Source organism: Artemia sp. Qi Xiang Cuo, chromosome 2 (assembly GCF_049724085.1).
Source record: "Artemia sp. Qi Xiang Cuo chromosome 2, ASM4972408v1, whole genome shotgun sequence".
NCBI lineage: Eukaryota > Metazoa > Arthropoda > Branchiopoda > Anostraca > Artemiidae > Artemia > Artemia sp. Qi Xiang Cuo.
Window position 1 is genome coordinate 96,667,948 of NC_142795.1, and position 25,197 is coordinate 96,693,144.

General features: G+C 35.8%; 1 protein-coding gene across 4 annotated transcripts in view; it reads right to left on the bottom strand.

The window, feature by feature from the left end:
- Nhe3 (Na[+]/H[+] hydrogen exchanger 3) overlaps window positions 1-25,197 on the bottom strand; it is a 216,481-nt gene that overhangs the window by 108,106 nt on the left and 83,178 nt on the right. For all 4 annotated transcript variants that reach the window (XM_089104737.1, XM_089104714.1, XM_089104729.1 and 1 more), the window contains exon 10: window positions 3,794-3,905. In XM_089104737.1, coding sequence (XP_088960863.1) covers window positions 3,794-3,905 — 112 coding nt within the window. The remainder of the gene's footprint in view (window positions 1-3,793; window positions 3,906-25,197) is intronic.

A 25,197-nucleotide genomic window follows, 5' to 3' on the forward strand; every position in this document is an offset into this window, starting at 1 on the left:
ACATCTCATACTAATTTGACACCAGAAATTTCGCACGACAAAAAATCTTGTCTAATCTTCGCAAAGACCCTTCAATTATAATAACTAAAGCAGACAAGGGAAATTCACTTGTAGTCATGGATACCTTAAATTACGACAACAAAATTTATTCACATTTAAATGACGCAAATACATATACTTCCATGACTCACGACCATACTGATAAGTTTGCAAATAAAATTATAGCCCAAATAAAGAATTTAAAACAAAATGGCAAAATCATCCCACAACTGTATAATAAATTTCTCACCCTGAGGTAGATGTTGCCCAAAGTTTTACGGTTTACCGAAATTACACAAGCAAGGTATTCCCTTAAGGCCAATTGTAGCATGTACGAAAGCCCCTGCTTCCAATATTGGAAAGTGGTTATGTACAGCCTTCAAACCGTTACTTTATTCCCAAAAATCGTACGTATGTAATTGGGTAGATTTAGTAGAAAAACTTAAAAGTGCAAGCATTTCAGAAAATACAATAGTAAATAGTTTTGACATAGTTTCTATGTTCACAAATATTGATGGAGCAATATCTGAACAGTTATTAAAAAATAAAATAGAAGAAAACTATCATTTAATTGAAGATTCAACAACAGGAATATATTGTGAGGTTTTAATGTCCCTAGTCAAAATTTGTAATAAGTATTCAATGTATTTTCAGTTCCGTATTTATTTTTATCAACAAAAACAAGGTCTTTTTACGGGTGTAGTGCTATTCGGGTTATTAGCGATTATTTATGTACAACACTTTAAAAATTGGATCTTAAGTTTAAATTTTTCTAAACAAGTCTATTGTGGATATTATAATGATGATGTAGCATTACTATGTAATTATGGGGAAAATGAACTTAGGGGCTATCTAGATCACCTTAAGACACATGACCGAAATTTACAATTTACCTTAGAAATTGAAAATGCAAATAAATTACCATTTCTGGATGTATTAATTATTCTTAACATTGATAAACTGGATTTTACAATTTACAGAAAACCCACACAAAATAACAGATATCTACATTTTAAATCCAATCACCCCACACAAGATAAAAGAGGTGTTGTTACATCTCTTGTTGACCGTGCCCTAAACATTTGCTCTGAATCTTACATCACAGATGAACTAAATTTTATTAGAGACGTACTTTTTGGAAACGGTTATCCTATTGTCTTTATTAACAATACAATTAGCCGAAGATTGACAAGACACTCCCGTAAAATTAAGGGTCTTTTGCAATGTAAAGTTCCCGTCAAGCCCTCTAATATAATTTACCTTCCATAAAGTCCAAAAGTCACCACAAGTTTAAAAAAAGATTGCACACGAAGTAATTTTTATGTCGCATTTACAATTAATTTTAAAAGCCTTATTTTATTAAATTCTGTTAAAGATATACACCGATTTACTCGCAAGTGTGGGTTTTCTAAAATACATTTTGAGTTTGGCAATTTTTATTTTGTTATAACCATTAAAAATTAATAAAAACGCCTGCAACAACACAAAGATGACATAACTAAAGCTTTAAATCCTAATAATACAAATATTTCCTTTGATTCTGCTTTAAGCAGCCACATATATGATAACCCTAGTAATAAAATGTTTTTTGAAGAAACTTACCTTATTAGTAATGATTTAGGCATAAAACCGGTTGTTCGAGAGGCAATTGAAATTAAAATCAAAATAAATAGTAACATTTCTTTAAAAAGAGATTTGGGGGAATATTCGCTTAATGCCCTATGCACAAATTTAATTAAAAATGATTTGACTAATTATATTAAAAAAACAGTAAATAACTCCACTCAACCTATTACGAATAGACCTTCTAGGCTGGCTGCCAAGAAGGCGAGACTAGCTTTAAAAGCTTGTCTGTAAGTATTTCAATTCCATCTGAATGGATTGTTCTCTGTCCATTTCGTTTGGAGTACCAGTCCTGGTTGAACTTCCTTGAAGTAATGATATTAGGGCTGTTTTAAAACATTTTTTTAAACAGTTTTAATGATTGAATTTTAATGTAAGTTTCTTTTATAGCGTTTTTATTCTCTTCGTCTGTTTTGCTGAGGACGGCCCTTGGACATAGGGTCGAAATATTCTTTTAAAGTTGCGTTCCACTGTCTTGTATAAAAATTTCCCTGTTGTTCTACTGATTTGTTTATTAGTTGAGACATGCACACCCATCCCATTACCCATTTTATTATCATTCCCATAAAGATCGATGAGCATTAAAAGGAAAAACTTGCTGGTTCAAAGCTTAGCTTTTTGAGATATTAACTTGAAATACTTTATATGGAACTCTAAAGGCGTTAGGTTGGGGAGGGGTGTCTATGATGTCCGTTGGTATTGTATGACCTTCGCAATAAATCCAATCTTAGATTGTAAGAAGTCATGGGATTGTCCCTGATGATTTATATGGACCAATCTCGGAGAGGAGAGGGGTGAATTTCCTACTTGCCCTTCCCTCTTCCCTGTATGCAAGTGTAGCTTAACAGAACCCTTTGATCGTTAGAAGCCACTTTGAACAAAGGTTGCATCACTCAGATAATTTTTATTAGAAACAACGATAAGTCGAAAGAAAGAACGATAAAAGATGATTGATAACATTGAAACATCCTAACAGAACTGCTGATAACATTAAAAATTAAGAGAAAGCGCTAAAAGAAGGTACTTTTTCCGAGTAGTAACACATGAAAATATTAATAAAAATTAGCAGAAAAGCATTGAAAGACGACTATCTATAACGTTAAAACGTGAAAAGAAAAATATTACTGACAACGTTAAAATGCTAAAAGATGCTTTTCCACCCAAATACTATAATGTGGCAACAACGATAAAAGTACGAAGAAAGGACTTTAATAATCGCTTTGAAAATTTAAGTTTTATCACATCTGGCAGATTAAAACAACAAGAAAAATTACTCTGGATAGTGAAATGTTAAAGTGCGGGTCCTTTTTTTGTCTTTTTTTTAGTACCAACTTTTATAATTTAATTAGCCTATGTCCATTCCCATGGCTCCAAAGTTATTCTATATAAATACTGGCATTTTTACCTTGACTGGTTTAGCAATTTCCTTCCCAGCCGAGTGGTTAGCACTCCGTCTTGAAATCCCGAGGTAAGGGGTTCGACTCCTGGTGTCACCGGTTATTTGATTTGGAAGGGGGTCAATGGTGTGACCCTGTAAGCTCAGCCAGAGTCAACCCAGCTCTAAATGGGTACCTGGAAAAATCTGGGGGAAAAACACGGGACGCGTCGGATGACTTGCCCACAGCCACGCATCGCACCACCGTCCGAAGGCAGAGAATCCGGAGATCGGTACCTGCGCAACGCAGACCATTGGTCGTTATAAAATCATTGGATTTTATTTTTAAGTTTAGCTACAAATTCAGCGAAAACTAAAGAATAAAAGACACATTTGTAATAAATTCAGCCCCCCTTGTAGAACCGACTCTGAAAAATAGCTCTACATAATAAAATTGGCGAAATTGTTCCAAAAAATACCAATGGATTGCTAGTACTTTGATTTTAATACTGAGACATATGTGCTTGCCCATTTTACTACGCAAAATCTTTGACATTTTACTACGCAAAACCTTTTTTTTTACAAAAAAAGGCTAATTGATTTTAGAATTAAAAAAAAATGCATGGCAAGAGGAAGAGGAAGGGACGTTTAATTTGAAAGTTCCTGATTACGTCTAAGTCTGTAGACGAGTCCCATTCATAGAGAATTGTGAACTTAGAACTAAACAGGACTTTCAATCGAGGAAGTTTAAATTACCAGAGAAATAAAGCATATGCTGGAAGTTCAAAGTTATCCTCGGTTTTCTACCAATATTCAAGAGCATCGACAAAGGGTAAATATTTGCGGCCCTTCCAAGTGCAACAGCAACCTGTAAATAGATAAAAAAGGCATGCGTACAAACAAAAATAGAATGATTATATCCAACTCGTGGCAAAATTATGACTCTCACAGAGTGGTATGATTCCGAACGGCTATATCATTTAGTAAAACAAAATTAACAAAACATGGGTGATCATTGAAAGAATGCAAATAGAACCTTCATAAATTATCATCTAGAAGGAGAAAAAAACCACACGCTAAAAAAAAAAGATGCCTATTTCAGGGTAAGAATGGACTTCTTTAAAGGGTTAATTGCACTTTCAAACAGTTTCAGAACAATAACAAGCGTATTTTGATCTGATTGATTTACAGTTCTTTAAAAAAACACAAAAATTGAATTTTTGGTCATGCAATTTCATAATATTTTTGGGAAGAGAGGGGAAATTTTCTTCTTCCACGAACGTAAAAAAAAAAAATCATCTTCTACCCTCTCTTCAAAATAATATTGATTGTTTTTTTTTTTTTTTTTTTTTTTTTTTTACTCAAACCTGGTCTTTAGAGCAAATAGAGAACGCCATCTACTGACTTAATTTGGCTGCAATGCAGTCCGTTTTTAAAATTGAATTATAGCTTGAATAAAACAGAAACGTTTGAGAGCATTAGAGTTTATTAACTAACTTTAAAACATTATTACAAGTGCATTTTTACCTGATTAATTTTAAGTTCCTTTTGAATCTTATAGATTAAACACATAAGTGAAAAGGAACTACGCCAGTTGAATGCTTAAGATATATCAGAGGCTTCGTGCTAGCACTGCCTAAGTAAAGAACGATGTGGGCACAACGTGTTTTTTTTTCATACCCGGGCACTTCGTATCGAAGGAGTTGTCGTAGAAAGTTCGAAAAGGGCTCATTCGATTGCAAATTGGAGTGGCTAGTGCCCTTTTTAATAGTCGAAACTGATTTGAGGGCAACTAGCCCCCCCCCCCACGCCCATCATTCCCCCAATCTCATCAGCGTTCAGCGTAGTTGATTTCCACATAGAAAATATCTTTTTGAGGAAGACACTCCCCCACAACCCTCGGGGCAAGGGTTTTAAGTTATGCCCTGGGGGCATATAAGGTTTTCATAGAAGGCGTTGTTGTAGAAACTTCAAAAAAGGCTTATTCGATTGGAAATTGAAAGAGCTAGTGCACTTTTTAATAGTTGAAAGTGAATGAAGGGCAACTAGCCCCCCCCCCCACCACGCCCATCATTCCCTCAAACATATCCAATCAAAATTTTGAGACAGCCATTTTGTTCAGCGTAGTTGATTTCCAGATAGAAAATATCTTTTTGAGGAGGACACTCCCCCACAACCCTCGGGGCAAGGGTTTTAAGTTATGCCTTGGGGGTATATAAGTTTTTTATATAAGGCGTTGTCGTAGAAACTTCAAAAAAGGCTCATTTGATTGGAAATTCAAAGGGCTAGCGCACGTTTTAATAGTCGAAAGTGATTGGAGGGCAACTAACCCCCCCCCCCGCCCATCATTCCCCCAAACACATCCAATCACAATTTTTAGATAGCCATTTCGCTCAGCGTAGTTGATTTCTAGGTAGAAATTATGTTTTTGAGAAGGACACTCCCCCACAGCTCTCAGGGCAATGGTTTTAAACTATTCCTTGGGGGCATATAAGGTTTTTAAAGAAAGCGTTTCCATAGAAATTTAAAAAAAGGATCGTTCGTTTGGAAATTCAAAGGGCTAGTGCCCTTTTAATAGTTGAAAGTGATTGGACGGTAACTAACCCCCCTCTCACGCCATTTTGTTCAACGTAGTTTAAAGTTCTGAAAATTAGGTCTTTGAGGATGACAACCCCATCACAGCCATCAGGACAAGGATTGTAAGTTATGCCCTGGGGGCATATAAAGTTTTTGCAGAATGTGTTGTCGTAGAAACTTCAAAAAGGGCTCATTCGATTAGAAATTGAAATGGCTAGTGCCCTTTTTAACAGTCGAAAGTAATTGGAAGGCAATTGACACCCCTTTCATGCCCACCATGTCCCCAAACACATCCAATCAAAATTTTGAGATAGCCATTTTGTTCAACGTAGTTTAAAGTTTAGGAAATTATACCTTTGAGCAGGACACTCATCTCAGTCTTCAGAGCAAGGGTTATAAGTTATGCCCAGGGGGCATATAAATTTTTAATTAAATCTTTATCGTAGAAACTTGAAAAAGGGCTCATTCGATGGGAAATTCAAAGGTCTAGTGCCCTTTTTAATAGTCGAAAGTGATTTGAGGGCAACTAGCTCCCCTCTCTCGCTCACCTTTTCCTCAAACACATCCAATCAAAATTTTTAGATAGCCATTTTGTTCAGTGTTGTGGATTTCCGGATAGAAATTATATTTTTGAGGAGGAAACTCCCCCACAGCCCTCAGGGCAAGGGTTGTAAGTTATGGCCTGGGGGCATATAAGATTTTTACTGAACGAGTCGTCGTAAAAGCTTCAAAAGGGCTCATTCAATTGGAAATTGAAATGGCTAGTGCCCTTTTTAATAGTCAAAAGTGATTGGAAGGCAACTAACACCCCTTCCACGCCCACCATTTCCCCAAACATCTAATCAAAATATTGAGATAGCCATTTTGCTCCACGCAGTTTAAAGTTCAGGAAATTATACATTTGAGCAGGACACTCACCCCACAGTCTTCAGGGCAAGGGTTATAAGTTATGCCCTTGGGCCATATAGGGTTTTTATTGAAATGTCTATCGTAGAAACTTGAAAAAGGGCTCATTCGATTGGAAATTCAATGGGCTAGTGCCCTTTTTAATAGTCGAAAGTGATTTGAGGGCAACTAACCCCCCCCCTCTCACTCCCACATTTTCCCTAAACACACCCAATCAAAAATTTTAGATAGCCATTTTATTCAACACATGTGAAAGTTTTGGAAATTAGGTCTATAAGGCTGACAACACATCCCCCCACAACCCTCAGGTCAAGGGTTTTAAGTTATGCCCTGGGAGTATGTAAGGTTTTTATAGAAAGTGATTTTGTAAAAACATCCAAAAGGGATCATTCAATTGAAAATTGAAAGGGCTATTGCCCTTTTAATAGTCGAAAGTTATTGAAGGGCAACTAACCCCCCTCTCACGCCCACCATTTCCCGAAACACATCCAATCAAAATTTGAGATATCCATTTTGTTCAACGTATTCGAAAGTTCTGGAAATTAGGTCTTTTAGGATGATAACCCCATCAGAGCTTTCAGGACAAGGGTTTTAAGTTATGGCCTGGGGGCATATAAGGTTTATATAGAAAGTTGTTGTAGAAATTTCAAAAGGGGCTCATTTGATTGGAAATTGAAATTGCCCTTTTTAATAGTCGAAAGTGAGTGGAGAGTAATTAACCCCCCCCCCCCCCTCTCACGCCCACCATTTCCCCAAACACATTCAATCAAAGTTTAGAGATAGCCATTTTGTTCAACGTAGTTGAAAGTTCTGGAAATTATGTATTTAAGGATACTAAACCCCCCAGAGTCCCCAGGGCGAAGGTTGTACGTTATGCCCTGGGGGCATATAAGGTTTTTAATGATGGAGACTCTATGATAAAAACTTCAAAAGGGGCTCATTCAATTGGAAATTGAGAGGGCCAGTGCCCTTTTCAATAATTGAAAGTGATTGGACGATAACTAACCCCTCTCTCACGCCCACCATTCCCCCAAACACACCCAATCAAAATTTTCAGATAGCCATTTTGTTCAACGTAGTGCAAGTTCTGGAAAGTAGGTCTTTGAGGATGACAACCCCCCCCCAACCCTTAGGGCGAGGGCTGTATATTGTGCACATAGGGAACTTCAGGTTTTTAATGAGAGTGTTGTCGTGGAAATTTTAAATAGGCTCAACTGATTGGAAACTGAATGGGCTAGTGCTTTTGTTAATAGTTGAAAGAGATTGAAAAAAGGTTAACACCACCCTCACGCCCACATTTCCCCCAGACACGTTCACTCTAAATTTATAGATAATCACTTTGTGTGACGCGATTGAACTTTCTGGAAATTAGATCTTAGAGGATGACAACCACCCTTTCAGCCCTTAGGGTAAGAGTTGTAGTAGAAACTCAAAAAGGGCTATACAAATAACCGAGTCAAACTCAAAACGAGCAGAAATTAACATAGGTTGGGCTCAAAATCTCTATGCCTTCCCAAAGTCAGAAAAAAATTTGCACTTTACTGAAAAAAAAACAAATGAATGTGCATTGTCAGTTTAATATACATATACTGATATTTAGTAATCAAAATCTTAATATTATTTTATTTATTAAAGTTATAAAATGAAAAACATTTATATTTTTTTAATTAGAATGAAGATTATGTTCTGGCCTTGGGATGGCATAGAGGTTTTGAGCCCAAATTACGTTAATTTCTGCTCTTTTTGAGTTTGACTCAGTAATTTATTGTAATTTCTATTGGTTTTGAGTTTCATTCATTTATCGATGCTGATTTGTGGTAGTTTCACGCTTGGTAAATTGTTTGATTTTATGTTTGCTCATTTTTTGTTTAATGGAGTTCTTTACTTTTCTTTGAAAAACTTATTTTGTGGAAAAATTTTTTTTAATTCATTAAATGTATAAGAGCATTTCACGGAGTTCCAAGATATGGCTATTATGAAGATGCAATCACAAAACAATTGAAATCTTTAGCTCTTGCCAAGGAAGCTTGAACATTTTGAGAATCTATGAGCCGTTCAGTTGTAAAGTCAATTAATTCCATACAAACAATTGTAAATCTGTTGTATTGCAAAACTTTACTACGCTATGCCAAATATATGGTTGGTAATATAACTAACTGTAAAATGGTCAAAATTTGCTGTCCAACAGGTGGGGATAATGTGGATCTAGAACACTTTATGTGCAATTGTAAGGAATTGAAGGGTTTTAGGGAGGAAAATTTTGGAACTTTGGTTAGATGGAAGGAAAGAATGGTTGAAACTTGGAAAAATAATTACCAACTGGGTATTAGGAGTTAAAGAAATCTTGTTAATGTGGAAATGTATCCTATGGAGAACTTTTCGGAGACAAGAGGATTGGAAGGATAAAGGAAGGCAATTTTGGAAATCAAGAACATACCCAGATAATTTCGGAGACCCCACTGACTTTTGACTACTGCAAGTTTTTACTACTGATGACGGTCACTGCATATGTGACCGAACTGTCTGGTATTTTTTGTGGATTTCTATCACTGTTTGTGAAACTCTGTCTATTAAAAGAGTTTTTACTACTGATGACGGTCACTGCATAAGTGACCGAAATATCTGGTATTTTTGTGGATTTCTATCACAGTTTGTGAAACTGTCTATCAAAAGAGTTTCTGATACTGATGACGGTCACTGCATATGTGACCGAAATATCTGGTATTTTTTGTGGATTTCTATCACTGTTTGTGAAACACTGTCTATTAAAACAGTTTCTACTACTGATGACGGTCACTACATATGTGACCGAACTGTCTGGTATTTTTTGTGAATTTCTATCACTGTTTGTGAAACTCTGTCTATTAAAAGAGTTTTTATTACTGATGACGGTCACTGCATATGTGACCGAAATAGCTGGTATTTTTGTGGATTTCTATCACTGTTTGTGAAACACTGTCTATTAAAAGAGTTTCTAATACTGATGACGGTCACTGCATATAAGACCGAAATGTCTGGTATTTTTTGTAGATTTCTATCACTGTTTGTGAAACACTGTCTATTAAAAGTATTTTTACTACTGATGGCGGTCACTGCATATGTGACCGAAATATCTGGTATTTTTTGTGGATTTCTATCACTGTTTGTGAAACACTGTCTATTAAAAGAGTTTCTACTACTGATGACGGTCACTGCATATGTGACCGAAATGTCTGGTATTTGTTGTGGATTTCTATCACTGTTTGTAAAACACTGTCTATTAAAAGAGTTTTTACTACTGATGACGGTCACTGCATATGTGATCGAAATGTCTGGTATTTGTTGTGGATTTCTATCACTGTTTGTGAAACACTGTCTATTAAAAGAGTTTCTACTACTGATAACGGTCACTGCATATGTTACCGAAATGTCTGGTATTTGTTGTGGATTTCTATCTCTTTGTGAAACACTGTCTATTAAAAGAGTTTTTACTACTGATGACGGTCACTGCATATGTGACCGTAATGTCTGGTATTTGTTGTGGATTTCTATCACTGTTTGTGAAACATTGTCTATTAAAAGAGTTTCTACTACTGATGACGGTCACTTCAGATGAGACCGAAATGTCTGGTATTTTTTGTGGATTTCGATCACTGTTTGTGAAACACAGTCTATTAAAAGAGTTTTTACTACTTATGACTGTCACTGCATATGTGACCGAAATATCTGGTATTTTTGTGGATATCTATAACTGTTTGTGAAACACTGTCTACTAATAGAGTTTCTACTACTGATGACGGTCACTACATATGTGACCGAAATGTCTGGTATTTGTTGTGGATTTCTATCACTGTTTGTGAAAAACTGTCTATTAAAAGAGTTTCTACTACTGATGACGGTCACTGCATATGTGACCGAAATGTCTGGTATTTGATGTGGATTTTTATCACTGTTTGTGAAACACTGTCAATTAAAAGGGTTTTTACTACTGATGACGGTCACTGCATATGTGACCGAAATGTCTGGTATTTGTTGTGGATTTCTATCACTGTTTCTGAAACACTGTCTATTAAAAGAGTTTCTACTACTGATGACGGTCACTGCATATGTGACCGAATTATCTGGTATTTTTGTGGATTTCTATCACTGTTTGTGAAACACTGTCTATTAAAAAACTTTCTACTACTGATGACGGTCACTGCATATGTGACCGATATGTCTGGTATTTGTTGTGGATTTCTATCACTGTTTGTGAAACACTGTCTATTAAAAGAGTTTTTACTACTGATGACGGTCACTGCAAATGTGATCGAAATGTCTGGTATTTGTTGTGGATTTCTATCACTGTTTGTGAAACACTCTCAATTAAAAGGATTTTTACTACTGATGACGGTCACTGCATATGTGACCGAAATGTCTGGTATTTGTCGTGGATTTCTATCACTGTTTGTGAAACACTATCTATTAAAAGAGTTTCTACTACTGATGACGGTCACTGCATATGTGACCGAAATGTCTGGTATTTGTTGTGGATTTCTATCACTGTTTGTAAAACACTGTCTATTAAAAGAGTTTTTACTACTGATGACGGTCACTGCATATGTGATCGAAATGTCTGGTATTTGTTGTGGATTTCTATCACTGTTTGTGAAACACTGTCTATTAAAAGAGTTTCTACTACTGATGACGGTCACTGCATATGTGACTGAAATGTCTGGTATTTGTTGTGGATTTCTATCACTGTTTGTGAAACACTGTCAATTAAAAGGGTTTTTACTACTGATGATGGTCACTGCATATGTGACCGAAATGTCTGGTATTTGTTGTGGATTTCTATCACTGTTTATGAAACACTGTCTATTAAAAGAGTTTTTACTACTGATGACGGTCACTGCATATCAGACCGAAATGTCTGCTATTTTTGTGGATTTCTATCACTGTTTGTGAAACACTGTCTATTAAAAGAGTTTCTACTACTGATGACGGTCACTGCATATGTGACCGAAATATCTGGTATTTTTTGTGGATTTCTATGACTGTTTGTGAAACTCTGTCTATTAAAAGAGTTTTTACTACTGATGACGGTCACTGCATAAGTGACCGAAATATCTGGTATTTTTTGTGGATTTCTATCACAGTTTGTGAAACTGTCTATCAAAAGAGTTTCTGCTACTGATGACGGTCACTGCATATGTGACCGAAATATCTGGTATTTTTTGTGGATTTCTATCACTGTTTGTGAAACACTGTCTATTAAAACAGTTTCTACTACTGATGACGGTCACTACATATGTGACCGAACTGTCTGGTATTTTTTGTGAATTTCTATCACTGTTTGTGAAACTCTGTCTATTAAAAGAGTTTTTATTACTGATGACGGTCACTGCATATGTGACCGAAATAGCTGGTATTTTTGTGGATTTCTATCACTGTTTGTGAAACACTGTCTATTAAAAGAGTTTCTAATACTGATGACGGTCACTGCATATAAGACCGAAATGTCTGGTATTTTTTGTGGATTTCTATCACTGTTTGTGAAACACTGTCTATTAAAAGTATTTTTACTACTGATGGCGGTCACTGCATATGTGACCGAAATATCTGGTATTTTTTGTGGATTTCTATCACTGTTTGTGAAACACTGTCTATTAAAAGAGTTTCTACTACTGATGACGGTCACTGCATATGTGATCGAAATGTCTGGTATTTGTTGTGGATTTCTATCACTGTTTGTGAAACACTGTCTATTAAAAGAGTTTCTACTACTGATGACGGTCACTGCATATGTGACTGAAATGTCTGGTATTTGTTGTGGATTTCTATCACTGTTTGTGAAACATTGTCTATTAAAAGAGTTTCTACTACTGATAACGGTCACTGCATATGTGACCGAAATGTCTGGTATTTGTTGTGGATTTCTATCACTTTGTGAAACACTGTCTATTAAAAGAGTTTTTACTACTGATGACGGTCACTGCATATGTGACCGTAATGTCTGGTATTTGTTGTGGATTTCTATCACTGTTTGTGAAACATTGTCTATTAAAAGAGTTTCTACTACTGATGACGGTCACTGCAGATGAGACCGAAATGTCTGGTATTTTTTGTGGATTTCGATCACTGTTTGTGAAACACAGTCTATTAAAAGAGTTTTTACTACGGATGACGGTCACTGCATATGTGACCGAAATATCTGGTATTTTTGTGGATATCTATAACTGTTTGTTAAACACTGTCTACTAAAAGAGTTTCTACTACTGATGACGGTCACTACATATGTGACCGAAATGTCTGGTATTTGTTGTGGATTTCTATCACTGTTTGTGAAAAACTGTCTATTAAAAGAGTTTCTACTACTGATGACGGTCACTGCATATGTGACCGAAATGTCTGGTATTTGATGTGGATTTTTATCACTGTTTATGAAACACTGTCAATTAAAAGGGTTTTTACTACTGATGACGGTCACTGCATATGTGACCGAAATGTCTGGTATTTGTTGTGGATTTCTATCACTGTTTCTGAAACACTGTCTATTAAAAGAGTTTCTACTACTGATGACGGTCACTGCATATGTGACCGAATTATCTGGTATTTTTTGTGGATTTCTATCACTGTTTGTGAAACACTGTCTATTAAAAAACTTTCTACTACTGATGACGGTCACTGCATATGTGACCGATATGTCTGGTATTTGTTGTGGATTTCTATCACTGTTTGTGAAACACTGTCTATTAAAAGAGTTTTTACTACTGATGACGGTCACTGCAAATGTGATCGAAATGTCTGGTATTTGTTGTGGATTTCTATCACTGTTTGTGAAACACTCTCAATTAAAAGGATTTTTACTACTGATGACGGTCATTGCATTTGTGACCGAAATGTCTGGTATTTGTTGCGGATTTCTATCACTGTTTGTGAAACACTGTCTATTAAAAGAGTTTCTACTACTGATGACGGTCACTGCATATGTGACCGAAATATCTGGTATTTTTTGTGGATTTCTATGACTGTTTGTGAAACACTGTCTATTAAAAGAGTTTCTACTACTGATGACGGTCACTGCATATGTGACTGAAATGTCTGGTATTTGTTGTGGATTTCTATCACTGTTTGTGAAACACTGTCAATTAAAAGGGTTTTTACTACTGATGACGGTCATTGCATTTGTGACCGAAATGTCTGGTATTTGTTGCGGATTTCTATCACTGTTTGTGAAACACTGTCTATTAAAAGAGTTTTTACTACTGATGACGGTCACTGCAAATGAGACCGAAATGTCTGGTATTTTTTGTGGATTTCTATCACTGTTTGTGAAACACTGTCTATTAAAAGAGTTTTTACTACTGATGACGGTCACTGCATATATGACCGAAATGTCTGGTATTTTTTGTGGATTTCTATCACTGTTTGTGAAACACTGTGTATTAAAAGGATTTTATTCCTATTTGAACTTTTATTTATCGTCATGTACATACCCATATCGGGGACGAACTAGTTGTTTTTTTTGTTTTTTTTTTTTTTGGGGGGGGGGTCTTTCTTTTTCCTTTGCAACCATGACCCATGTAGTTCTAGCATCGAATATATATCGTGTTATATTAGACTCTTCTGAATATCATTTTAAATTGTTGTCTAACTGTTACTTTTAATTGGGTATTATTCTGAAAATTAATCTAAATATTATTCATTGCTTTTTAACCGTCAAACTGGCTTAAAAAGCAAAGGTTAGCATTCAAGACGCCCGGTCTCTGCGATAATGAAACAAATGACAAAAAAACGGCGAATTGGGTTATATACATGAACTGCGTCAGTTTTTCATGCTGAACCAGTGAAGTACTTTCGTTTACATTTCTTTAACCAGTTGAACTCTAAGAGGAATATCTAAACGTTTTAAAGCATAATGAAGAAAAATTTTAAACCTTACTTTTTTCTTATTATTATTTAAGTCCATATTACCTTTATCATTAAGCCCTTGACTAAAAGAAAAGAAAGGTTTTTAATTTACCTCAGTATGAGGTTAATTATGAAATAGAGGAAATATTACACGAAATGAGTGAACAGTCAAAGTTTATTTGACCAATTTATGTATATTAATACCAACTTGAATTTTCTTAAAAGCCTGCAAATTAAAGAGCTAAAAAACAAGTGGTGGGCTTTGACACTACTTTGGTACTTTAAAAACTTAAATGTTTTGGGACAGGGGTTTGTTGTACTAAAGGGAAGAGTCCCCTTGACTAAATCCCACCCAGTGCTTTAATCGTTTTGACAAAAATGCTATTCAATTCTACTATCGCTAATGGAATTCCAATCAGTGATTTTTGCATTAATAGCATAGATTTTTTATTTTTATTTTTTTTAGAAGAGACCTTATTCTGTATATAAAAAAGTTCAATGAAGAAAAAACAAAAAAAATAAAATTAAAAAAAAACAGTGAAAGACGCCATTCAATTTGTGATTTTACTCACATCGCACAGAAAAATTATAGAGATAAATTAAATGCACTGCAAGGATACAGTATAAATGTAATTAAAAAGTTTCTAAGATAATACAATTTTTCATGAAATTTGCAATTTTAAAAATATTTTTTAAATGACTCACTTGCTGTTTTATTTTGCAATTGTTCCGGTTGAACCAGTGTGGAATTTTCTATCTTGCACATGCACAATTAAAAAAAAGAAAGAATTTATTAGACGATATCAAACTTAAAACGAGCAAAACTTAACATGAGTAGGACTGATAACCCTTATGCCTTCTCAAGACCAGAACACAATTTGCACTTTACTGAAAAAAAAAACAAAAAAAAAACAAATTACCGTGGATAGTCAGTTAAATTGACATTTCGTCGTCAAGGTTTTGATAAATTTTTAATTTAAGAAAGTAAGAAAGATGCAAATATTTCAAGAGTATTTTGTTTTCAGATAAGCGCAAATTGTGTTCTGGTCATGAGAAGGAATAGGGGTTATCAGCCCTACTCATGCATTTTTGCTCGTTTTGAGTTGACTCGTCTATTTATTATAATTTCTGTTCGTTTTGAGTTTCATTTATTTATTGATAGTGATTTGTCGTAGTTTTACGCTTGGAAGATTATTTTACTTTATTTTTGCTCAATCTTGGCTTAATGAAGGTCTTTACTTTTCTTTGAGAAACTTGTCTTGTGGAAAAAGTTTTTTAAATTGATTTCTGTTCGTTTTTATTGACATAGTCTTTTCCACAGGAAAAGAAAATATTGTATATCTTTTCAGTTTTCTTCTATAAGAATCCATAGTAAGGGGTGCTATTTGTATGTTGGAGAAAATTTTTCAACAGTTTTTAATCTGACACAAACAATATTTTTTAATTTAGTTTTATAACTTTTGAAGATAACCTGAAAAATAAAACTTAATATCATTCCCAAAAAATTATATCTATGCTCTTTGACAACATGAATAGACTTACACTCTTTTGATTTATTTAAATTGTAAGAACAGAAGTAGTAATAGTAGTATCCAAAAGTGTAAACATAATATTCCCAGTGGTTCTCGATATATTGCTGAGGTGTATTATTGGCAACCATTTAAGACAATGCCTTTTTATTTATTTTTAGAACAACATTTAGTTTAAAGTATAATGGGGCAATTGCATAATTGTGGGGGCTGACATGCCTAATATCCCAAAAGACATAGTTGCTGGACCGTTCTACTATGCTGAACAAAATGGCTGTCTAAAAATGTTGACGAGATACGTTTGGGAAATGAATAAGCTTGAGAGATGGGCTGCTTGCCCTCCAATCTCTTGTTCTTTTTTTTAAGAAAAATATAAATTATTTTTTTTAGTGTCAAAGCTCTTGAGATCGAAGTACAGTTTTGTGTTGAAGTCAAATTATATCAAGCACACGAGCAAGCCAATGCAGCTGAAAATCCTTCCCAACAGTTGGGTGGTATAAAATAGCTGGAAAAACACATACTTTTTCACTTTTCTGTGCTGTTTGATATGCAAATTGCTTTACCATTAACTAGTGTAAATTTAGAGAATCTACTACAAATCTTATAGTCTGATCTATATAGCCACACTTAGCACTGAATAGCTTAGCTTTTTATGATATATAAATTTCAATTTCTGTTTATTTACGTTTTTCTGCTCTTCCTTACCGAAATATGAAGTACATTGTATTTACGGCTATAACATTTTAGTGTAAATACGAATCTAAATATGGTTGTACAAACGTTCTACCATCCAGGGTCTCAAAGCAACCAATATTTTAAATGCTCGCTGAATGCACAACGCCATATTTGTGCATAGATCCCTTAATTACTGACAACCAAAAATAACAAAATTAATAAGCTTTTGGGAGAACATTTTCTCTACGTGGGAGGTGTAATTTTAAAAGTTACCTGATGAAATTTAACCGATTCACCGATAGGCCTGCAAGATGATTAATATGAAAGCAGTACAAACTTAAATAATTAAACCTATAAACGGTTCAATTGATAAACAAAAACTTAGAGCTTAATATATGTTTTGTTTTTAGTTCTTTTTACATGGTTTTTCTCTTTAATAATTCCAGTGCAGGTAAATACATACATAGATAGTGCATAGTTCAAAGTATCACAGCAAACGTTAATGAGCTGCTAGCTATCCTATAAAAAGTATTATGTTGGAAATCTCAACGGAATTCTCAAGCAAACATTTAAACCGTTGAAATACAACTTTCGCATCTTGTAGTCTCCAACTATACAGAGACCCAAAATTCCTTCAGTAGAACCTTTAATGCTTTTTAGACTTCTGTTTCCCTGGGTCTGGTATTGAACTTTATGCATGAGATCGAGTTTCTGACCCCCGAAAGTCTGGGTTTTATATATTACGCTAGAGAGAACGTTTTAAAAGAAGCTATCATGCATCCATTGTAGTTTTACATAATATGGTCCATTTCAGTTGAAATCACTACTGTCTAGGTTGCTCTGTTGCTGGGAAACTCAGTTGCTTCTTTTGAGCTTAAAAGAGAAAATAAGTCTTCGTCCAAGCTAAATCCCAAAGGAACGGCTGGCGAGGATTAAGAAGTGCGGCAGTTCCATACAAGAGCTACATATACACTTTGCCATGTCAACAAGCAGTTATTTAAACCAAAAGTGTGACACAAACGACCCCGGGACGAAAGACGCACATTCGTAAAAGGTTAGTATCCTGCCAAGAACGGTGACAATACTTGTTGATTACTTCTACCACTACTCCTAGCAACTCACTACAGCAACAACCCACCTGAGGTCACCATAGCTGTAGAGACTACTCCTCCATTCAAATCTACCCTTCACTACCTTTTATGAACTTGCTATTTCCTTCAAATTCTTCCTTATAACCTCGCAAAATCCCATAATTGGCCGACCTTTTTTTTTTTATCCCGGATGGATGGCCAAAAAGCCCAATCTTTGGCAATCTGCCATCCTTCATCCTTAAACAGCGACCTAGCCATCTTAACCGTTCTTTCCTTATAGTCCTGGACAGTGGGATAATAGACGTTTTTAGCACAGCCAATTATTTCCTATACGGTTAGTCAAATGAGTTGCTAAAAACTGCCGTTACGTAACTCCTCTGGAATATATTTAACAAATTTTTTCTCAGCCTTTCGAAACACCCACATTTCAGAGCTGTCAATTCCGGGGCTTCCAATATTCTAGTCTTAACTTTTGGACTTCTCTTCCAACTCAACGAAACTTATTTAACTGCAGAAAAGCACATCTTGACTGCAACCCCCATCCTTACTAATAATACTAACCAGATAGGTAAAGCTATCCACTTGATCGATTTTCTCGTTACCTAACTTACTTCTTCATCCTCATTAATTCCCAGTCTAATCAACTCAGTCTTCTTGTAATTAATTTACAAGCCTGTTCTTACACCATGAACTCCCAAAACCCCCTAAGGTTTGTTCACTTCTCTAATATTTTTATTTAGGACTCTAAGATCATTTGAGTGTCCTAGAGTAACATAAATAATCTAGGTTAAGGGAAGCAATATCATAGGCAGCGCAATATTGCGCTGCCTAAGTAAAAAACGATGTTTGCACAATGTATTTTTTTTTTTTTTTTTTTTTTTTGGTTTCCATACCAAGGCACTTCGTATCGAAGGAGTTGTCGTAGAATCTTCGAAAAAGGCTCATTCAATTGGAAATTGGAGTGGCTTGTGCCGTTTTTAATAGTCGAAAGTGAATGGAAGTAAAAAAAAGCACCACTTCCATGCCCGCCAATTCCCCTAACACATCCAATCAAAATTTTGAGATAGCCATTTTGTTCAGTGTAATTAATTTCCAGATGGAAATTATGTTTTTAGGGGGAAACTCCCCCACTGCCCTCAGGGAAAGGGCTGTAAGTTATGCCCTGGGGGCACTTAAGGTTTTTAAAGAAAGTGTTTTCGTAGAAACTTCAAAAAAGGCTCATCCGATTGAAAATTCAAAGGGCTAGTGCCGTTTTTGATAGGCGAAAGTGATTGGAGGGTAACTAACCCCCCTCTCACGCCCACCTTTTCCCCAAACGAATCCAGTAATAACTTTGAGAAAGCAATTCTTGTCGAAATAGTTTAAAATTCTGAAAATTAGATTTGTGCGTGTAACACGTCCCCCCCCCCCAAACAGCCCGCAGGGCACGGGTTGGAAGTTATGCCCTGGGGACATATAAGGTTTTTTTTAAGAAAGCGTTGTCGTAGAAACTTCAAAAATGGCTCATTGGATTGGAAATTGAAATGGCTAGTGCCCTTTTTAATAGTCGAAAGTGATTGGAAGGTAACTAACACCCCTTCCACGCCCGGAGTATATAAGGTTTTTTATTGAAAGATTTGTCGTAGAAACTTGAAAAGGGCTCATTTGATTGGAAATTCAAAGGGCTAGTGCCCTTTTTCATAGTTGCAAGTGTTTCCCCAAACACATCCAATAAAAATTTTAGAGATAGCCATTTTGTTCAGCGTAGTTGATTTCCAGATAGAAATTATGTTTTTGAGGAGGACACTCCCCCACAGCCTTCAGGGCAAGGGCTGTAAGTTAGGCCCTGGGGGCAAATAAGGTATTTATAGAAGGCTTTGTCGTAGAAACTTGAAAAAGGGCTCATTCGATTGGAATTTCAAAGGGCTTGTGCGCTTTTTGACAGTCGAAAGTGATTGGAGGGAAACTAATCCCCTTCTCACGCCCACCTTTTACCCAAAGACATCCAATCAAAATTTTTAGATAGCCATTTTGTTTAACGTAGTTGAAAGTTCAGGAAATTAGGTCTTTGAGGATGACAACCCCCCCCCCCAAACAGCCCACAGGGCAGGGGTTGTAAGTTGTGCCCTGGGGGCATATAAGGTTATTTTAAAGAAAGCGTTGTCGTAGAAACTTCAAAAATGGCTCATTTGATTGGAAATTGAAATGGCTAGTGCCCTTTTTAATAGTCGAAAGTGATTGGAAGGTAACTAACACCCCTTCCACGCCCGGATTATATAAGGTTTTTTATTGAAAGATTTGTCGTAGAAACTTGAAAAGGGCTCATTTGATTGGAAATTCAAAGGGCTAGTGCCCTTTTTCATAGTTGCAAGTGTTTCCCCAAACACATCCAATCAAAATTTGGAGATAGCCATTTTGTTCAACGTAGTTAAAAGTTTTGGAAATTAGGTCTTTGAGGATGATAACCCCCTCAGAGAGCTCGGGGCAAGGGCCACAAGTTATGCCCTGGGGGCATATAAGGTTTTTATATATGGTGATGTTGTAGAAACTTCAAAAAGGGCTCATTCGATTGGAAATTAGAAGGGCTTGTGCCCTTTTTAATAGTCGAAAGTGATTGGAGGATAACTAACACCCTTCTCACTCCCAACATTTCCCCAAACACATCCAATGAAAATTTTGAGATATCCCTTTTGTTTGACGTAGTTAAAAAATCCGGAAATTATGTTTTTGATGATGACACTTCCCCCAGAGCCCTCAGGGTAAGGGTTGGAAGTTATGCCCTTGGGGTATATTAGGTTTTTTTTTATAGAAAGCGTTGTCGTAAAAACTTCAAAAAGGGCTCACTCGATTGGAAATTCAAACGGCTAGTACCCTTTTGATAGTCAAACGTGATTGGATGGCAAGTAGCCCCCTCTCACGCCCGCCATTTCCCCAAACACATCCAATCAAAATTTTGAGATAGCCATTTTGTTCAACGTAGTTGAAAGGTCTGGAAATTATGTATCTGAGGATGAAAACCCCCTCACAGCCCTCAAGGCAAAGGTTGTAAGTTATGCCCCGGGGCATTTAAAGTTTTTATATAAAGCGTTGTCGCAGAAACTTCAAAAAGCTTTGCTTCTACTGGAAATTGAAAGGGCCAGTGCTTAGTTTAATAGTCGAAAGTGATTGGAGCTCAAATAATCCTTATCTAACGCCCAAAATTTCCCAAAATATACCCAATAAAGATAGTTAAATGGCCATTTTCTTCAATGTAGTTAAAAGTTCGGGAAATTCGATCTTTGAGGATGACAACCCCCAGCCCTCATGGCAAAGGTTGTAAGTTATGCCCTGGGGTCATATAAGGTTTTTATTGAAAGCGTTGTCGTAGAAACTTTAAAAGAGCTCATTCGATTGGAAATTAAAAGGGCTAGTGCCTTTTTTAATAGTTGAAAGTGATTGGAGAGCAACTAACGCCCCTCTCACGCCCACCATTTCCCCAAACACGTCCAATCAAAATTTTGAGATAGCCATTTTGTTTAACGTAGTCAAAAGTTCTGGAAATCATGTCTTTGAGGATGACAACCCCCTCACAGCCGTCAGGGCAAGGGCTGTAATTTATGCCCTTGGGGCATGCCCTTTTTAATAGTCAAAAGTGATTGGAGGGCAACTAGTCCCCGTCCCATTTGCCCATTATGTTTAAAAGCTAAATGTTGCCTTAATATTAAATCAAAATGCACTGTGTTAATACTAATTCCCAATAAGGCATCTCAGCAGTATCCCAAAAACGACTGAGGGTATTATGTCCAAATTTTAGGGGCTACTTCTACTCTTAAAATTTAACCAAATCAAAATAGCGCAAGTGTATCCAAGCTATCAAAGAAAGTAAACAGATTTTTTTGCAAATGGTATCAAGTTTTCTATTTCAGGTCAACTAGAGGAGGTATGAAACTAAATTAAACACTATTATTTGTGTCCAAATTTTTAAAAGGGTGTATGTTGTTAAAAATTGCTGAAAATTTTTTCAAGCATTCCAATAGCAGGCCAAACTATGAAGTCTTAAAAAAAACGCAAAGATTTAAAGTATTATTTTCTTTTCCCCTGAAAAGACTAAGTCAATATAAAACGAACATAAACTAATTAAAAAAACTTTTTCCACAGAATCAATTTTTCAAAGAAAAGTAAAGAGCTCCATTAAACTAAAAATGAGCAAAGATAATATAAAATAATCTACCAAGCGTGAAACTACCACAAATCATCATCGATAAATAAATGAAACCCAAAACGAACAGAAATTACTATAAATAACCAGGTCAAACTCAAAACGAGCAGAAATTAACATAAGTTGGGCTCAAAACCCCTTTGCCTTCCCAAGCCCAAAACATAATTTGCACTTTATTGAAAAAAATACAAATGAATGTGCATTGTCAGTTTATTATACATATACTGATATTTAGCTATCAAAATGTTAATATTATTAGATTTATTAAAGTTATAAAAGTAAAAACATTTATATTTTTTGTGGTAGTTTCAACACAATTCAATTTCAACTTTTTACTGCAGAGGATCAAAAGCCAATACTTCCATTAAGTTGTTCGTCATAGTTGAAGTCGTTGGAAGTCAAGGGTGGAATCTCAATACATTTTGAATTCACGATGAAAAATTTACATAATAAAAAATCTACAAAAAGTGAAGACAAGTTTTAATAGATAAGTTTGTTTTTATCAAAATATTGTTTTTAAAAAAGGGTCAAACATTACTGAGGATACCATGTTAAAATGCTAAAAAAAACAACTTCTAGATAATTAATTTTAAAGTACCATAGAAAACTGTCTTAGAAACAAAATAATAATTAAGAATAGCATAATAAAACCCAAAAAATTGTCCACAATTCAGCAAAAACGAAATTTCGGACAATTTTTACGCGAACACTCTACGGGACCGTGAAAAACCCAATCCCACTTCTGAAACGACCAATAAGAAGTTCAATTGTAGTCACATATTTATATTAAATAAAAAAGAAGAAGTTTTTTTCAACTGAAAGTAAGGAGCAGCAGTAAAACTTAAAACGAACAGAAATTTTTAGTATATGAGGGGGTTCGCCCCCTACTCTTTACGCTAAAGTTCTAATTTTGTTCGAATCACAAATCCCTGAATCACAAAGGCCGTTTAATTAGAATAGATAGCTCTTTTAAAAGTACTAAAAAAAACTTTAGCGTAAGGAACGAGGAATTGACTAGGGAGCAAACCCCCCTCATATACGTAATAATTTCTGTTCGTTTTAAGTTTTAATGTTGATCCTTACTTTCAGGTAAAAAACTTGTTTTTATTTAATTTCTGATCGTTTTTTAAACAATACTGGGAAATCCAGCACCCCCTAAATAGAAATGCCCCTTCCCCCAAGGAACATCCGCCATGGAAAGATCCTCCCACGTAACCCCCTCCTCCAACTCCCCCCCCAATATAAAAAATATATGTAACATGTAACAATATGAAAAAAAATCTATATGTAAACAATGGGCAAAGTTCATAACTTCCAGCCCTTCCCCCAGGAACTGTGGGGGATTAAGTCGTCCTCAATAAGGTATTTATTAGATTTTCAATTATTCTGAACAAAATGGCTATCTCAAAATTTTGATTGGGTGACTTTGGGAAAAAAAAGAGCGTGGGAAAAGGCCAAGTTGCCCTCCAAGTTTTTTGGTCACTTAGAAACACCGCCAAAACTTTTAATTTTCGTTCAAAAGAGCCCTTTCGGGATACTATATGACTACTGGATCGATACGATCACCCCTGGGGAAAAAAAAAAATAAAATAAAATAAACAATCATCCGTGATCTTTCTTCTGGTAAAAAATACAAAATTCCACATTTTGACATATAGGAGCTTGAAACATCTACAGTAGGGTTTTCTGTTACGCTGAATCTGATGGTTTCATTTTCATTAAGATTCTATCACTTTTAGGGGGTGTTTCCACCTTTTTTTGAAAATAAGGTATATATTTTCAGGCTCGTAACGTTTGATGGGTTAGACCAAATTTGATGAAATTTATATACTTGAAATCAGCATAAAAATTCGATTGTTTTGATGTATCTACTGGTATCAAAATTCCGTTTTTTAGATTTTCGGTTACTATTGAGCCGGGTCGCTCCTTACTTACAGTTCGTTACCAAGAACTGTTTGATTTTGGATGTTAAAACAGTTAAAACTTTTTACTAAATGTATTAGGAAACTTGGTTCTTATGTTATCGAAGACTTGGAAACCAGAACATTTGAATTTTAATTTACAATATTTGAATCGTATGCAGACGATTCCAACCTCTTTGGGTCCAGCAGCCTCAACAGAAAATTGCTCTTCTCTGCAAGAAGATCACAGCAAGCTCTGTCTGTGGGCAACAACCTGGACGCTTGAGTTCAACCCATACATATGCAAAGTCCTTCATCTCGGTCCAAATAATCCCTACCATAGCTATCACATGATCGACTCTGCAGGTGCTAATATGCCCATTCAGAGTGCCGAGGAAGAGCGTGATCTTGGGGTATTAATTGACGATAAGCTTAAATTTCATAGTCACTGTCGGAACCAAGCAGCTAAGGCAAACAAGGTCCTTGGTTTGATCAAGCAGTCAGTAGCAAGTCGCCAACCAAGAGTTATCAATAAGCTTTACACAGCCCTTGTTCGTCCCCATCTTGAATTTCGCATTTCGGTTGCCAATCCGCACTTTAAGTGTGACATAGAGATACTTAAGAAGGTCCTGCGTAGAGCAGCCAAGCTCCCTTTTGCCAAAAACAACTCTCCTGCGAGCAACGACTAGAAAAGCTTGATCTGCCTACAGTAACGTACCGTAGAAAGAGAGGAGATGTCATCCTCGCATTTAAGATGATGACCAGCGAAATCATCAAGCCCGTTTTCGATCACAGTGAATACACCAGAACACGAGGAAATCTCATAAAACTGCGTCAAAAAATTAGCAGAAAGCGTGAGAAGTTCAACTTCTTCACCAATCACGTTGTTCCACTGTGGAATTCACTCAGCGAATCTACCGTGTCCTACAGATCAGTTGATAGCTTCAAGGTTGGTGTTGACTGTGATTGGAGCGGCAAGTCAGTGAAGACGCAGTGGGACGAACCAGCATCATCGAGCAGGGTCTATTAGGTTCACACCGCCCCCTTTACCCCTAAATACACCCCTCCGCCGATACATCTAGCGATACCCAACGAGGAAACCACACTGTCTTTGTTTATATGAAAATAGTCATGATCCGCTCATGAACAGTAAAATGAAACTGTGTTAAGTGTCCTGTTGTTAAGTGTTGTTATGAAATATGTTAACTGTCCTGTATTTATGTAAATAGTGATCTACTCATGAACTGTGACATTAAGATTACCGAGTCAACATTACCTGGCAACATCTACAGGTTCTTCAACCTTACTCGCTGGAAGATGCGATTTATGGTAATTTCATGTAATAGGAGGATCCAAAGCGAGTCTCCATATTTTTTATATTTAAGGTCTTGTCCATGCAAACCCAAAATATCTAGCCTTCGAATAACCTAAA